The sequence below is a fragment of the Rhincodon typus genome, chromosome 8 (genome assembly GCF_021869965.1).
Source record: "Rhincodon typus isolate 14 chromosome 8, sRhiTyp1.1, whole genome shotgun sequence".
Classification (NCBI taxonomy): Eukaryota; Metazoa; Chordata; class Chondrichthyes; order Orectolobiformes; family Rhincodontidae; genus Rhincodon; species Rhincodon typus.
In genome coordinates, this window is record NC_063339.1 from 55125519 (window position 1) to 55143278 (window position 17760).

Genomic DNA, 17760 nt, shown 5'->3' on the forward strand with positions numbered 1-17760 from the left:
GAAATACATAAGCAATCTGTATGAGCTGCCTTTCCAATTGGAGGAGTCTGCCTGCTTGGCCGCTCTGAAATTTGTTTTGAACTTACCTTTTCAAATCTTCTACCCTCCTCTGCAGTAGTTCTCTCTCTCCTAATAGGACTTCAGAGCTACTGGTCTTCTGATTGGGCTAGCAACATCAGAGCCTCTCCAGGAATGTCACTCAGCCAACATTTCTGCTGGCAGATACAGGACTAGGACCACTATTTGGTTCTGATCCTAGGTTCTTGAAGCCTGTGGAAAACTCCTGTCCCAAGGAGATAATGCAAAAACATACAGATGATGCTAAAATTAGGTGAAATTTGGGAAGAATGCTGGACACTGCAGTGATGACAAAATGAACAGAAGAAATGGCTAATATTTTATGAATGCAGTTTAACAAAGATACATTTAACACTTCAGAAAAAAGTAGCAAGAAATGGAAACAGTCCAAAAATGGAAAATGCAGAGGGATCTCTCGGTACAGATTATGGATTGTTGGTGAAAAAAAAACTTATAAAAAGTTAAATTGCATTTTTTATGTTATATAAAGTGATAATAAATACAATAACAAGATGGTTATTGTAAATTTAGATTTGTAAATTATTGATTGAGAAACATTGAGATATCCTGGAGAATGAAAGATGTTATGCTAAGCTGTCCATTTAAAGACAACAGAATAAATAGCTTGCGAGGCCTTGGGTTTTTTTTTAATATTGGAACAATAGAAGCAGCATGAGTAGTGGAGTTAGGCTCCTAAAAAAAAAACAGGATTTTAGTTTAGCTTTCACTAGATGTTGAGGTTTGAAGTTGGCTGTGAAAGCTGTTACATCTCTCTAGGCTACAGCAAAAAGCTGGAGTTGTCTCTGCTGCCAGAATCATATGTAAGACAATCTATTTTACTGAACTTGCTTTTGCCAAGGGTGTGTTTATGGATGTTACTATATTGGAACAGTTGCTGTTTGGTAGCTAAATCATCTATTATTCAGTTAAGTTTTCTAATAGAGTTAAAGTTCTACCAAATCTTCTTTGTTTGTATTTTAACTGTTGGGGTAAGAATAAAGTGTGTTTTGCTTAAAACTGAGTAGTGTACCCAATCAAATTATATCTGGAACACAGCACCTTATACTAGCCTTTAAATAAGGCAAAATTTAAGGTCTAGGTTATCTCCTTGATATATTTGAAGGGGGTTTGGTCTTACAACACACTGCTTAGGTTACATTTGGAACAGGTGCATTCGGATCATTGAAGAAGTTCAATATAGCCTTTTCAAGAAACTGCCAGAGGTAAGAAGGTATTAACTATGATGAAAGATTTTTTAAAAAAAATTGAAGCAGTTTTATGGAATGATAGAACAGGGGAAGGCCATTCAGCCTGTTTTGAGTCTGGCTCTCTACAACAATAATTTACATACTGCCTTTTTCGTAGAGCACTAAGTTTTGTCCCTTTTCAGATAAGAATCCAGTTCAATTTTGAAAGCCATGATTGGATCTACCATCCAGATACTGTCAGGTGATACATTCTAGATCCTAACTACTTGACGTCAAAAAAGATATGTTCATGCTGCCATCATTTCTTTTGCCAATTACTTTATATCTGTGCCATCTGGTTCAAGCTTTACACCAACGGAAACAGTTAGTCTCTGTTTACACATCTAGTCTCCTCATGACTTTTAATGCCTCTGTAAAATTGCCTCTCAATCTTCACTTCACCAAGGATAATAGTCCCAGCTTCTTCAACTTGTGTTATTTCTTATTGTCAGCATACCTTTAAGGAACATGCTCATGACATTAACATTATATCTTGGTATGTGACATGACACTACAAAGATTTCATGCTCCATCATACCTCAAATCACTTGAAGTGTGACACTATGCTGGATGCATGCTCCTCTGTTGTAAATTAATGGCTTACTACTAGCACAGACACTTCACTATCAATCTTCTTTCAATTTAAATGCCAACTTTTCACCACTAGTCTCTCTGTTTCCTGTCTCTCAGCCAATTTCATGCCCATGTTTCTCCTTCACCTTTTATTGCAAGAGCTATAACTTTGTTTACAAAGCTGTTGTGTGACATTTTACAAAATGCCTTTTGGAAGTCCATGTTATCAATCCTCTCTGTTACCTCTTCAAAATGATCAAGCAAGTTAGTTGAACACTATTTTTCCTTTATAAATTTGTACTTGGTCTCCTGAACTAATCTGCATCTGTAATTCTCCAGTTCCATGGGACCACTCTGTAGTTAAGAAAGATTGGAAAATTATGATCCCTACCTCCACAGTTTCACTCTCACTTCTCTCAGTATCCTTGGATGCATCTCCTCTAGACCTGGTGCTTTAGCAAATTTTAGTCATCCTATCCAATACCACCACCTCATCATTTTTAAACCAAATGTGTCTGAACTATCTCACCTTTCACCATGACTTGCACACCATTTTATTCCTAAGTGAGGACAGATGCACAGTACTAACCTCATATCTCAGCCGTGCCCAGTGCTTCCATGCTAAAATCACCTTCTTGGTTCCACTCTTCCTTTTTACAACCAAACTTTCCTTCTAATTTATTTGGGCAGATCCAATCCCATGCCACTGAAGTTGGCACTTCTGCAATTAATTATTCCTATCATGGATCGTTCCTTGTCCTTTTCATAGCCAAATTAAACCTGTTTTAGACAATGATCAGTGTCCCCTGACTTTTTCTCTGTCACAATGATTAGTGTTCCCTGACTTTTTCTCTGTCACAATGATCAGTGTCCCCTGACTTTTTCTCTGTCACTTGATCTACTTATTCAAACTCATTTCCAAGAACTAAGATCAGCGATGTCTCTGTTCTCTTTGGACCAGAAATATTGTGATGTAGAAAATTCACTTGAACACATAGTCGGAATTCTTACCTTTCCTTGCCCCTTTACATGAATACTATTTCAATACATATTCAGAGAATTAAAGTCTCCCATTATTGCTGCTCTATAGTTCTTACTCTTCTGCAAAATTTCTATGCATTTCTTTTATACGTGACCTATATTTGTGCCTTATTTGTTCCTTAGCTTGAGCCAAATATATTCTGTCCACGACCCCTCTGGGTCCAGCACTGAAACATTCTCCTTAATCAAAATTGTCACTCTTTCCTCCTTTCCTTCCTTCTCTGTCTTTCTCAAATGTCTATTCAACAATATTTAATACCAAATGTTGTCCTTCTTTGAACTATGTGTGCGATAGCCATCCGACTAAAATATTATTATTTCCTATTCTCGTGGTATCTGTCTTTACCACTTCTCTGTGCACTTGGCATTCCTCTGTCACATTAACTGTTGGGCTCTGCGCCCTGACTGGTAGATAAATAGCAAAGAATACTTGCTCTGGCTGATGAATCTAAAATAACAGTACATAATTTTAGGATTAATGAAAGAAGTGTAAAGAAGAGAGAGTTTCAATGAAAATAATTCATGAAAATGGTTATGCAATACGGAACTCAACAGCCATTCCTTGAAGCACAATGTTTACTTGCAAGATCTAGACAATATTCAGGATTGGGCTGGTATGTGATGAGTAACATTTATGTCAGACAAATGCTAGGCAATGACCAACTCCAAAAAGAGAGAATCTAACCATCTCCACTTAGCAGTTCCTTTCCTGCCATCAACATGCTGGGGGTTACGAATGATCTGAAAACCAAAATCTCACCTCCTGACTCCCCAAAGCCTATCCACAATCTGCATGGTACACATTTGTGGGTGAATACTCTCCAATTGTTCAGATTAGTATAGCTCCACTTCCAACAACAATAAGGACATCACTTCTCCCTCACTGTCACTGAGTTAAAATCCTGGAACTCGATCCATTCCTGACAGCATACATGAAACCGCAGTGGTTCAAGAAGGCAGCTCACCAACACCTACTCATGGCAATTAGGGATTGGAAACAAATTATCCCATGAAAAAAAGAAGTTGAAAAAGAAAGATATTGAAAAGTAAGGGAAAAGAACAAAAATTGGAAAGTAGTAGATAGTTTAATTCAATTAAATAAATAAATGTTCACCACCATATTTTATCATTGAAGGAAAAAAGAATCTCTGATACTAACTAAATTTTGACTGGAATCCAATCCTTGTTGACAGATGTTTGCACTGGTTTAATATAACTGACAACTCCGACTAAGGAAGTGGAAAACATTAAAATGCCATATATCAGCAAGTCAGATTTATCCAGTGGTTAGATGGATTTGGCTAGGAGCTAGCCATGTTGAGAGTAGTAGTCAGGTGGTCAGTGGGGTCGCTGAGTAAAGGGATTACGGTGGTAGTTGTGTAGCTACAAGGTAGTTGTATTTGGTTGGGAGTAGTTTGAAGGTCAAGGCGATGGTTAAGAATTGGGAGTGGGTGGCTCAAAAAGATAGTGGAATGGGACAGAAAGGATCCAATTGTTGTGGTCCAGTTTGGGACTGATAAGAGATCTTGTTTGCGGAACATCAGGAATTAGGAACAAAATTAAAGAACAGGATCTCAAGGGTTATAGTCTCTGGACTTTTAGCTGAGCCATATGCAAATTAGCAAAGACACAAGAAAATTAGGCATGTAACTTTAGGCACAGCAGAAAGGGCAGTCAACAGAGGACTGAGGGTATTGTACTTAAATGGGCATAGTATACAAAACAAGGTAATAGAGCTTGTTGCAAAGATTGAAATTGGCAAGTACGATATGGTTATCACAGAGACATGGCTGCAAGGGGATCAGGGCTGAGAACCAAACACCCAAGCATACACGTTCTATCAAAAACACAGACGGGTGGGCAGAGAGGCTGAGATTGCCTTGTTAGTAAGCAATGAAATTAAATTGGTAGCAAGAAGTGATAATAGGGTCAGAAGGCATAGAATCTGTGTGGGTAGAGTTGAGGAATTGCAAATGAATAAAGATCCTGATGGGAGTCATGTATGGGCCTCCCAGCTATAATCAGGATGTGGGGCAAGATATAAACTAGGAGATAGAAAAGGCATGTAAGAAAGGCAGACTTGACTAGGGAGGGGGAAGACAAAGGAACCACAAGGGGCAGTGACCACAATAGGACAGAATTCACCCTGCAATTTGAAAGGGAGAAGGTGGAATTAGATGTAATGGTATTCTAATTGAGTAAATGTAACTACAAAAACATGGGAGAGGTGATGACAGAGTTCACGGGAAGAGAAGTCTAGCCAAAAGACAGTGGAGCAGCAATGGCAGGAGTTTCTGGGACTAATTAGGAGGCACAGCAGAAATTCATCCCAAGGAAGAATACTAAGGGATCTAGATGTGGAGGTGCCGATGTTGGACTGGGGTGGACAAAGTCAGAAGTCACACAACACCAGGTTACGGTCCAAGAGGCTTATTTGAAATTGCACAAGTTTTTGGAGCACAGCCCCTTCATCAGGTGCAGTGAGAGAGCAGAGCACACAGGCCCACTGTTTATAGGCAGAAATAATAAGGGCAGAGAGATCGAAAGATCATACAACTGGTGTGAGGGCAGTGTCAGTTGATAAGTCTCTGCAGGTGACCGAGAGTGTTAGACGGCAAGTAAAGTGTCAACAGTTGAATAACCAGCGAAGGGATGACCTATAAATCCAATTAAGTGAGGCAGAGAGATAATTACAAAAAATTAAAAATAAGGTGATGCTGGAGACAAATTAAATGACTGGAATTGCATGCTGAATTCAAAACTGTACAAACTAATTAAGATAGAGAGATCATAAGAATTTATCGAGGTGATACTGTCAAAAAGGACAGTAAGGTAGATTTTAAGATGTAGAATGGTGTGGTGGGGTCACCTGTAGTGCGACATGAACCCAAGATCACAGTTAAGGCCATCTTTATGGGTACGGACCTAGAACATCTGTCTCTGCTCGGTGATTCAGTGCTGTGTATCTCGAAGGCCATCTTGGAGGAAGCTTACCCGAAGATGGGAGGCTGAATGTCTTTGACCGCTTAAGTGTTCCCCGACTGGGAGGGACCATTCCTGTCTGGAGATTGTTACACTATGTCCATTGATGCATTATTGTAGCGTCTGCATGGTCTGACCAATATACCATGCCTTGGGCATCCTTGTCTGCAGTGTATGAGATAGACAATGTTGGTCGAATCATGCGAGTATCTGTACATGGGGGGTGGTGTTCCCACGTGTGATGGTAGTATCCATGTCAATGATCTGACATGTCTTGCAGAGGTTGCCATGACAGGGTTGTGTGGTGTTATGGTTGATGTTGTTCTGAAGGCTGGGTAGTTTGCTGTGAACAATGGTCTGTTTAAAGTTTGGCGGTTGTTTAAAGGTGAAAAGTGGACGTGCGGAGAAGAACTTGGTAAGATGCTCATCATCATCGATGACATATTGAAGGCTATGAGGAACATGGCCTAGTTTCTGCTCTGGGGAGGTACTGGACGATGAAGGGTATTCTATTTGTTGTATCCTCTGTCTGTTTTCCGAGGAGGTCACTGCGGTCCAACACTGGCACTCCACATCATATCTACCATCAAAACCACAATCTGCTGACTCAAAGTGGAGAGGATTTCCTAAAAGATTATGCATATCGACACAGGTATCAAGTTTCTACAGAAATGCAAGAAAGCTGTGAAAATCCTGCAAGGACTATGGATCACGAACCCACTCAAGTCGACCTACAACACAGACTGCGCTGAGACACTCTGCCGTTGCACATCTCGCACACTCCTCAACCATCTCGTACACCAACTCTACAGCAGACACCGCAACCTTAAAATCAAGATAGAGTCTATATTCTCAGATGGGGCTCAAGATACAGCAGAATGCTACGAGACACTGCCAAGCAGACGGGGCAACAGAACTACACCACCTATATGCACTCCAAGAACAAGGAACTGGAGAAACTTGGCATCACCACTAGAAGTAACCAAGCTTCCCCTGGTACCACGGTTGAAACCGGTACCACCGCAGGGAAATCCATCGTCAACTTGCCTGACCACACCCTTCAATTGAACAAAAGTGAAGTTTTCAGCCAAGGGCTCAATTTCTGACCCACCACCAAAATGGGACCCCATTGACCCCTATGGTAGACACACAGGAATTGATCAGGCGAATGAGGCTCCAGGAATTCTTCCATAAACCCCAAGATGTCAGCAATGAGCCCAATGAGACAAACAATAAACTGGAACAGTCAGCAGAGAGATAGTAGTGCAGCAACCAAAGAAGAAGGAGTTGAATTAGACCCCTCTGGAAGGCCGCTGCCCAGGCTCAACCTGTATGCTCACGATGTTAGGAGATGTGTTAACACCAGATTCATCAGCCGCCCTCACAAAGTAGCGCAGAACATCACCCGGGCACAACATAATGCCACTCATGCTCTCAAGACCAATCACAACATCATCATCAAACCAGCAGACAAAGGACGAGCCATCATGCAGGACCTCTGACCAATGCTATACACCAGGTACACTGATGACATTTTCTTCCTTTGGACTCACAGCGAGGAATCACTGAAACAACTAAATAGCGACATCAACAAGTTTCATCCCACCATCAGACTTACCATGGTCTACTCTTCAGAATCAGTTTCATTCTTGAACACATGCAATTTCCATCAAAGAAAGATACCTCACTACCTCATTCTACTGCAAGTCCACAGAAAACCTCACGATGCTGCATGTCTTTAGCTTCCACCCTAAACATATTAATGAAGCTATCCCCTGTGGACCAGCCCTGTGCATACACAGGATCTGCTCAGATGAGGAGGAATCCGATGGACACCTTAAGGTTTTGGAGGACTCCCTCATAACAATAGGATACGATGCTCAATTCATCGATCGCCAGTTCCAATGTGCCATAGTGAAAAATCACAATGACTTCCTCAGAAGACAGACTCAGGATATGACCAATTCAGTACCCTTTGTCATCCAGTACTTCACCAGAGCTACTCTGGGAGAGTGTGAAATGTTCTTTGCAGCCTTCAACATGTCTTTGATGAGTATCTCGCCAAGCTATTCCCCACGCCTCCACTTATCACCTTCAAACAACAACCAAACCTTAAACAGACCATTGTTCATAGCAAACTACCCAGCCTTCAGGATAACATTGACCACAACACCAAACAATCCTGTCATGGCAACCTCTGCAAGACATATCAGATCATCAACATGGAAACTACTATCACACATGGGAACACCACCCACCACATGCACGGCAGATACTCATGTGACTCGGCCAATGTTGTCTATCTCATACACTGCAGGCAAGGATGCCCCTAGACAAGGTATATTGGCGAGACCATGCAGATGCTAAGACAATGGATGAATGGACACTGCACAACGATCGCTAAATGGGAATGTTCCCTCCCAGCTGGGGAATACTTCAGTGGTCAAGGGCATTCCGCCTCCCATCTTCAGTTAAGCATCCTCCAAGGCGGACTTCGAGATACACAACGCTGAATCACCGAGCAGAGACAGATAGCCTAGCCCTGTACCTAGGAAGGTGGCCTCAACCATGATCTTGGGTTCATGTTACACTACAGGTAACCGCACCACACCATTCTGTATCTGTAAAATCTCCCTTACTGTACCGTTTTGATAGCATCACCTTGATAAATTCTAATGATCTCTCTATCTTAATTAGTTTGTACAGTTTTGAATTCAGCATGCAATTCAAGTCATTTAGTTTGTCTCCAGCACCACATTATTTTTAATTTTTTGTAATTATCTCTCTGCCTCAGTTAATCACATTATAGGTCATCCCTTCGCTAGTTATTCAGCTGTTGACACTTTACTCAATGTCTAACACTCTTGGTCACCTGCAGAGACTTATCACCTGATACTGCCCTCACACCAGTTGTATGATCTTTTGATCTCTCTCCCCTTGGTCTCTCTGCCTATATACTCTGGGTCTGTGTGCTCTAGTCTCTCACCACACCTGACAAAGGTGCTGAGCCCCGAAAGCTTGTGTGTTTTCAAATAAACCTGTTGGACTATCACCTGGTGATGTGTGACTTCTGACTAAGGGAGGATAAGGCAACCATGGTGACAAGGGAAATCAGGGACAGAATAAAAGCAAGAGTGAAAGCATACAACGTGGTGAAGAATAGTGGGAAGCCAGAGGATTAGGGTCCTTCAGAAACTGGCAGAGAAAACCAAGAAAAGCAATAAGAGGTGAGAAGATGAAATATGAAGGTAAGCTATAAAAGATTGAAAGAGCATTTTGTATATATGAAAAGAGAGAGAGGTACAAGTGGACATTGGGCCATTGGAAATTGTAATGGGGATTGATAACATCTGTTAAACAAGCAGACTAAAAGCAGAGGACTTTCAAGCACAGTAAAACCAAAAACAACTGTGGGACATTTAGATTCAAAAGTAGAATTTTTTTTGTCATTACTGTCCTGGGCATTATCATCCTTCTGAATTCTCCCCCCTAAACACCAACACCACCTCTGAACGTAAACACACATACATAGACACACACACACACTCTCTCTCTTTCCATGTCTAGATAGCTTACCTTGCTGCTCCCAGGCTATCCAATATTGTACTGGCCTAAAACCTGCAAGCTGTCTCAGAGTGTCCATTTTGGCAGTTTGCCAACTTGATCTAAAGGAGGACTGGCTGTTAAAATTGATTAGGGCTTCCGTTACAGCCCCTGCATGGCCTATCTGTATGTTTTCACATCTAACCATACTGGAGTTAATCACCACGTTCGGACTGCAAACGACTTCATCTGGCATTCAGTCATATTATAGAAACCTACCACGCTCTTGAAATTATGTTTGCATTGTAATTACATTTTATGGTGCCTTTTCTTAATTATGCGCAAAATTGACTTTTTTTTAGAAAATGACTACATTTAAAGATAATTCTGTTTCACTTTGCATCATGTAATGTAAGTTTCAACATGAAAAATTAATTTTGAGTCAGATTTTCCATTCATATTTCATATATTCAACTGAATCAGGTAACAGAATGTCCGATAGTTCAACCTCTAAATACTTCTTCCCAAACAGGATGCAAACATGTCAGGTGGGAAATAGATCAAAGAAACAAATCCTTCCCACCAATACCTAACCTGTCTTTGCAGAATGGAAATCAATATTAACTGTAAAAGGTACATACATCAGGGTAAGGTTTCTAATTGGGGGAAGGGTAATTACAATTCTGTTAGGCAAGAACTGGGTAACATAAAATGGGAGCAGATGCTGTCAGGGAAGAGCACTATTGAAATGTGGAGATTGTTTAAGGAATGCATACTGTGTGTGCTCGATATGTTTGTCCCTAGCAGGCAGGGAAGATGCGGTCAAGTGAAGGAGTCTTGGTTCTCAAGAGAGGTCGAACGACTAGTTAAGAGGAAGAAGAATGCTTATATAAAGTTTAGGAAACAAGGATTGGAAAAGGCTCTAGAGAGATACCTGTTAGCCAGGAAGGAACTGAAGAAAGGGCTTAGGAGAGCTATAAGGGGGCATGAGAAAACCTTGGCAGATAGGATCAAGGAAAACCCCAAGGCTTTTAACACATACGTGAGAAATAAGAGAATGACAAGAGAAAGGGTTGGGCTAATCAAGAATTGTAAAGGGAATTTGTGTACAGAGCCTAAAGAGAAAGGAGAAGTCCTTAATGAATACTTTTCTTCGGTATTCACAACTGAGAGGGATGTAGTTGTATGGGAGGACATGTGAAACAGGCTGGTAGGCTAGAGGAGGTGGATGTTAGTAACGAAGCTGTGCTAGGAATTTTGAGGAACTTGAAGATAGATAAGTCCGTCGGGCCGAATGGGATTTATCCAAGAATTCTATGGGAAGTGAGGGAAGAGATCGCAGGGCCTTTGGCGATGATCTTTTCGTCCTCCCTGTCCACGGGTATAGTGCTGGAAGATTGGAGAGTGGCAAACATCATTCCCTTGTTCAAAAAAGGAAATAGGGATAACCCCGGAAATTACAGGCCAGTTAGTCTTACTTCAGTGGTGGGCAAATTATTGGAAAGGGCTCTGAGAGATAGGATTTATGATCATTTGGATAGGCACAGTTTGATTCATGATAGTCAGCATGGATTTGTGAAGGGTAGATCATGCCTCGCAAACCTTATTGAATTCATTGAAGAGGCGAGCAAATATGTGGATGAAGGTAGGGCAGTGGATGTGGTGTACGTGGATTTAATCAAGGTGTTTGATAAGGTTCCCCATTGTAGGCTCATGCAGAAAGTAAGGAGGCATGGGATAGGTGGTAATGTGGCAGACTGGATTCAGAATTGGCTGATCCTTAGAAGACAAAGGGTGGTAGAGGACGGAAAATATTCAACATGATGCTCAGTTGCAAGTGGTATACCACAAGGATTCTAGGTCCTCTTCTATTTGTGATTTTTCTAAATGATTTGGATGTAGGAGCGGAAGGGTGGATTAGTAAGTTCGCGGACGATACGAAGGTGGGTCGAGTTGTGCATAGTGCGGAGGGTTGTTCTAGGTTACAAAGGGACATTGATAGGATGCAGAGCTGGGCTGAGAAGTGGCAAATGGAGTTTAACCCTGATAAGTGTGAGGTGATTCATTTTGGAAGGACAAATTTGAAAGCAGAATACAGGGTTAATGGAAAGATTCTTGGCAGTGTGGAGGAGCAGAGGGATCTTGGGGTACATGTTCACAGTTCCCTGAAAGCTGCCACCCAGGTGGATAGAGTTGTTAAGAAGGCGTATGGTGTGTTAGCTTTCATTAATAGAGGGGTTGAGTTCAAGAGCCTTGAAGTTATGCTCCAGCTAAACAAAACCCTGGTTCGGCCACATCTGGAGTATTGTGTCCAGTTCTGGTCGCCTCATTACATGAAAGATGTGGAAGCATTGGAAAAGGTGCAGAGGAGATTTACCAGGATGTTGCCTGGAATGGAGGGTCCTACGAGGAAAGGTTGAGAGAGCTAGGGCTTTTCTTTTTAGAATGACGAAGGATGAGAGGTGACTTGATAGAGGTGTACAAAATGATCAGAGGTATAGATAGAGTGGACAGCCAGAGACTTTTTCCTAGGGTGGATAGTTTTAAAGTGAGTGGAGGTAGATATAGGGGAGACGTCAGAGGTAGGTTCTTTACTCAGAGAGTGGTCGGGGCGTGGAATGCATTGCCAGAGAGGGTAGTGGAGTCAGCCTCATTAAGGGCAGTTAAGCGGCTATTAGATAGGCATATGGATGACAGTATAAGGTAGGGGTGGAAGTTAGATAGACCTTAGGATTGGGGTAAGAGTTCGGCACAACATCGTGGGCCGAAGGGCCTGTACTGTGCTGTACTTATCTATGATCTATGTTCTAAAAGGACTGGCTACTTGGAAAATTCAAGGACCCTCTATTAAACTTTAATCATTACTGCAAATATTACAAATGTAACAATACAATTTTCCAACACTTCCACATCTTTCCTGTAATGAGGCGAGTAGAACTGGACACAACCCTCCAGATGTGGCCGAACCAGGGTTTTGTATAGCTGGAACATAACTTCACGGCTCTTGGTAAATAGCTGTACATTTAAGGTTCATAGTATCAGCAAATGCAGCTTTTTCTTTATTTTTGCACACCCGGCAGACAAATAACTATCTACTGCAATCAAAAAACATAAAGTTAGCACGCATGTAACTAACAGCTACCATCAACATTGCAGCTACCTCTACCCACCTAACGAAGTACAACTGCTAAAATGAGAATCATTCAGTCACAAAAATTCATTGATAATTTCAATTTGCAAAGAGTACTAGCTCAGTGTCAATGAAAACATACAGCACAGTAAATAAGTATAACAAGGCTTATTGGGAAACATAGGACTAAGACGAACCCATGCCACAAATCTTAAAGCAAGATTTGAATTGTGGGGTGCAATATATATGCGAGTTGATAATTATTTTTTGACAGAATGGGGTAGTGGTAACTAAAGTTTGGATGCAACCTCAAAATAGGATCTTTCTATAAGCATGTTAACACTGCGCATAAGGCGTGCTTCAGATCTTATGTGTTGTCATTTCCCTATAACTGCTTACAACATTCTGTGAAGGGATTTATCATTTGAATAAAAAATTGCATCATAAAACAAATACCAATATTTCAACTTGAAATATTTAATTTCCAATTTTTATTACTTTGTTATACTCAAAACGGGTATGCTTTTTTGAATATTCTGCACTGATTTTGGTGGACAGTTTCACAGTAGAAATGCTATAACTGGAAAATTAAACTTACTTACCTGTGAAAGACCCAAATAGATGGAGACAGTTTCAGAGATGTATAAAAATTTTCCTTCTTGATTTAATGCAAATACAAATCCATCCAGAGACTGTGAAGAAACAAACAAAACATGAAACGTTTTGTCATTCTGTTAGTGGCTCCTTTGTAGAGAGAACCATGTATAAAATTAACCTTAAAGATTGACAGGGTAACATTACAACGAAGGATTAACAGTTATCTGTACCTTAAAGTAAATTTAAAACAAAAATTTCTTTCCTGTTGAAGGAAAGGAAAAGAGCAGAAATATCATTAAACTAAAACAAAACTTTCTTCCAACTTCTTCGGTACTGCACAAGTAATGTGGGTTTTATTTATAAATGGAAATGAACAAAATTATTTTACACCTTACAAAAATATTAACACATTTTCATTTAAATAAACAGAGCAATTCCTTTATGTACCAAATAAATGAAACATTTTATTACGTATAATACTTGGGTTGCAAGGACAAAATTATATTCCTATGTTCCATAAATGTTTAATCTCATTGAGTGACGTATAATCAATATCATGTTCTACTAGGAATTGAACCTCTGAGACTGAAGCAAAAACTATTATTGTTCACATAGATCTTTGTAACTACTTCTGAAAAAACACTCCCAAGACCAGGTATTACAGTCATAGGATAATGAAAATGATCTGGATAATAACCTGATTAAATGAACAGTATTTTTAAGTATTTATATAACCTCTTCCAAAACATATAATAACCAGAACAAAAAATTATCAAAATAGATCAAACATCATTGCAACAATTGATTATACAAATAATTTTGTGTCAGCATTTAAATAACGAGTAGCTTTGGCATTTAGTATAAGTAAAATCCTACGTTAACCAACTTCATTGCTCATAATTTTGAAGCTATATATTAAAAAAAATTGTGAATGGTCATGCTCAATGATATTTTGATCAATACAATTTTACATAGGGTGTTAAGTCAAGTACATTCTTGAAATGATATTAGACATATTTGGGAAGCTGTTTTGTAAAAACATTTTAGTCATGGTGGATGTTTATATACGGATATTTTCTGTTTCTTTTTCAGATTTCCAACCCCCACAGTATTTTGCTGTGGGTTTATATAATCATAACATTACCAACATTTGTACACAATCAACACAATATGCAACTTGCTTACATAAATTTACATTAAACATAATGCAATCAAATAACTAGTATTTCAAAATGTTGCATTTAAATATCAGATGCATTCTTATTCATTAAACTGTGCCAGGTACGTTGTGCAAGTGTTTTATTTCTCAATGATTCTGTTCAAATGTTCTGACACTCAACCTGGGAAGTAGTGGGAGTTTTGGTATTTACTTTTAAGAGCACGGAGTAGAATTAATCTGATACCATTTTAATTAATAATGGACGACTATGTATACTCTACTGGGAACATAGGACAAGTTGACAAATCTGAACGATGAGACGAAAGGTCAACCCCTTCAATCGACTTGCTCTCTCAATTCCTTACTATAGTTTCAGCTGGGCCATTATCACATTCCAATCTATAGCTACACTTTAATTAATTTTTTCTGAATTTCACTGACATTATGATAAAAAGCAACCCAAGACTTTTCCCTGTCACTAAACTCCCATTTACCAAAGGGACTGACTGCTCAACACCTGTCTCAAAGATCTTTAGAATATCCTCAGACAGGAGTTTTTAGACTGAGATGAGTTAGAATTATTACAGCAGAGAATTGGAACATTATTTTTAACAATGCTCTTGTCTGATCAAATGTGCATTGAAGTATTGTTAAACTGAATAAAACTGAGAGCAATCTTTATGCAATGTGCATAGGGTAAGGAATTAGCATTTTGATTGGAGGAACATGGAACAGACATGTTGGGTGGAATTTTCGCCTCCTGATGTGCCATGGGTAATGGAAAGAAAGGTGGTAAAATATGGCAAGAATGAAAAAAAGTCAGAATCGTGAAACAGAATTTTTTCCCCAAATTTTTCCCTTAGACTTTAAATGGAGGCTTCAGAATCTCACTGCAGAGTGATGACTGCATTATTACTATGTATTTGCATCTCATTAGTAGCTCAAATTACCTTTTTTTATATGTCACTTCCAATGTTCCAACCCCTCTCTGGGCAACTAGCTGGCGTAAAGTATCAATGTGAAATTTAGTATGGCTGTCTGGTGGCAGCTGCTTACTGAATATTTGTTCGGGCCATTTTCTGACTGTGTCTTCAGCACAAAGTCCTTGCATGCTTCATGGTTGCTGTTCTCTTTAACCCTTTGTACATGCAGACTGGCAGCAACAAACCATGGCCTCAACACACCATCATGCCTGCTCTTGGACCAACTCACACACCAGTTCAACCTTTCAACACTTTGGAGCTCAGGGACATCTAGGACATGCATGCTTCTGCCAGGTGGCTTTGTGCACAGGGGCACAAGATAACTTTACAGGATATATCACGTGCCTCTTAGCTTGCTATCCAGCACTTAATCTTTGGTTTTCAGCACACTGAGTCTTCAGTGTTCAGTTACAGGCTGCCAATGTTGTTGTCTTGCATTGGTTTTTAGTGCAGAAACATAGAAACTAGGAGGAGGAGTAGGTCGTTTTGACCTTTGAGCCTGCTCCCCATTCAAAATGATCATGACTGATCTATCGCAATGCAATATTCCTGCTTTCTCTCTATATCCCTTGTCTTCTTTAAAATCTAAAAATGTGCCTTTCTCCTTGAACACAGACACATAGAGTTGGCCTCCACAGCCTTCTGTGAGAATTGAGTGAAGAAATGTTGACTCATCTCAGTCCTAAACAGCCAATCCCATGTCCTAAAACAGTGAACCCCGGTTCTAGGCTTCCCAACAAGGGGTAACATCCTCCCTGAATCTAGTCTATCCAGCTCTGTTAGAATTTAATACATTACAATCAGACCCCCTCTCATCCTTCGAAACTCTTGTGGATACAGGCCCAGTCAAATCAGTCTGTCCTCGCATGACAGTCCTGCCACCCCCAATATCAGCCTTGTGAACCTCCACTGCTCTCCTTCTATGGCAAGTATATTCTTCATTAGGTGAGGAGACCAAAACTGCATGCAATATACCAAATGTAGTCTTACCAAGGCCATGCACAATTTTTTTATTAATTCATTTGTGGGGCATGGGTGATGCTGGCTGGTCAGCATTTATTGCCCATCCCTAGTTCCCCTTGAGAAGGTGGTAGTGAGCTGCCTTCTTGAACCACTGCAGTCCACTGCTGCGGAGAGTTTGCCCCCTGATACCCATTGATACCAATTTTACTGGGGCTCCTTGATGCCACACTCGGTCGAAATCAGCCTTGATGGCAAAGGCTGTCACTCTCACCTCACCTCTAGAATTCAACTCTTTTGTCCACACTTGAACAAAGGCTGTAATGAGGTCAGGAGCTGAGGGGCACTAGCGGAACCCAAACTGGGCGTCACTGAGCAGGTTATTGCTGAGCAGGTGCTGCTTGGTAGCTCTGTCGATGACACCTTCCATCACTTTACTGATGATCAAGAGTAAACTGATGTGGTGGTAATTAGCCAGGTTGGATTTGACTTGCTTTTTATGTACAGGACTTACGTGGACAATTTTCCACATTGTTGGGTAGATACCAGTGTACTGTAAGAACTTGGCTAAGGAAGTGACAAGTTCTTGAGCACAAGTCTTCTGTATTATTGCTGGGATTTTATCAGGGCCCATAGCCTTTGTAGTATTCAGTGTCTCCAACCATTTATTGCTATCACATGGAGTGAATAAAATTGGCTGAAGACTGGTACCTGTAATGCTGGGGACCACTGGAGGAGGCTGAGATGGATTAGTGAATCATCCACTCAGCACTTCTGGCTGAAGATTTCTGCGAGTATTTTTCTATTTGATTAATGTGCTGATCTCTTCTATTATTGTGGATGGAGATATATATGAAGTCTCCTCCTCCAATTAATTGTCCACCACCATTCACAATTGGATGTGGCAGGAAAGACTACAGAGCTTAGATCTGATCCATTGGCTGTGGGATTGCTTAGCTCTATCACTTGCTGCTTGGCATGCAAATACTCATTTGGAGGCTTCACCAGTTGATACCTCATCTTCAGGTATACCTGGTGCTGCTCCTGGCATGCCCTCCTGCACTGTCTTTTGAACCAGGGTTGATCCCCTGGCTTGATGGTAATGGTTGAGTGGGGGATATGCCGGGCCATGAGGTTGCAGATTGTGCTGGAGTACAATTCTGCTACTGTTGATGGCCCACAGCGCCTCATGGATGCCCAAACTTGAGTTGTTAGATCTGTGTGAAGTCTGTTCCATTTAGCACAGTGATTGTGCCACACAATACAATGGAGGTTATTCTTAATGTGAAGATTGGACTCATCTCCACAAGGATTATGTGGTGGTCACCCTTACCTGATATTGTCATGAACAGATGTATCTGCAGCCAGCAGATTGGAAAGGATGAGGCCAAGTATGCTTTTTGCTCTTGTTGGTTTCCTTACCACTTACTGCAGACCCAATCGAGCAGCTATGTCCTTTAGGATCTG

General features: G+C 40.6%; 1 protein-coding gene across 1 annotated transcript in view; it reads right to left on the reverse strand.

Annotated features, from left to right (window-relative positions):
* Positions 1-17760, reverse strand: part of LOC109927256 (neuronal PAS domain-containing protein 3) — a 1144266-nt gene that overhangs the window by 376428 nt on the left and 750078 nt on the right. The window contains exon 6 of the mRNA XM_048600392.1: positions 13197-13286. Within this exon, the coding sequence (XP_048456349.1) occupies positions 13197-13286 (90 nt within the window). The remainder of the gene's footprint in view (positions 1-13196; positions 13287-17760) is intronic.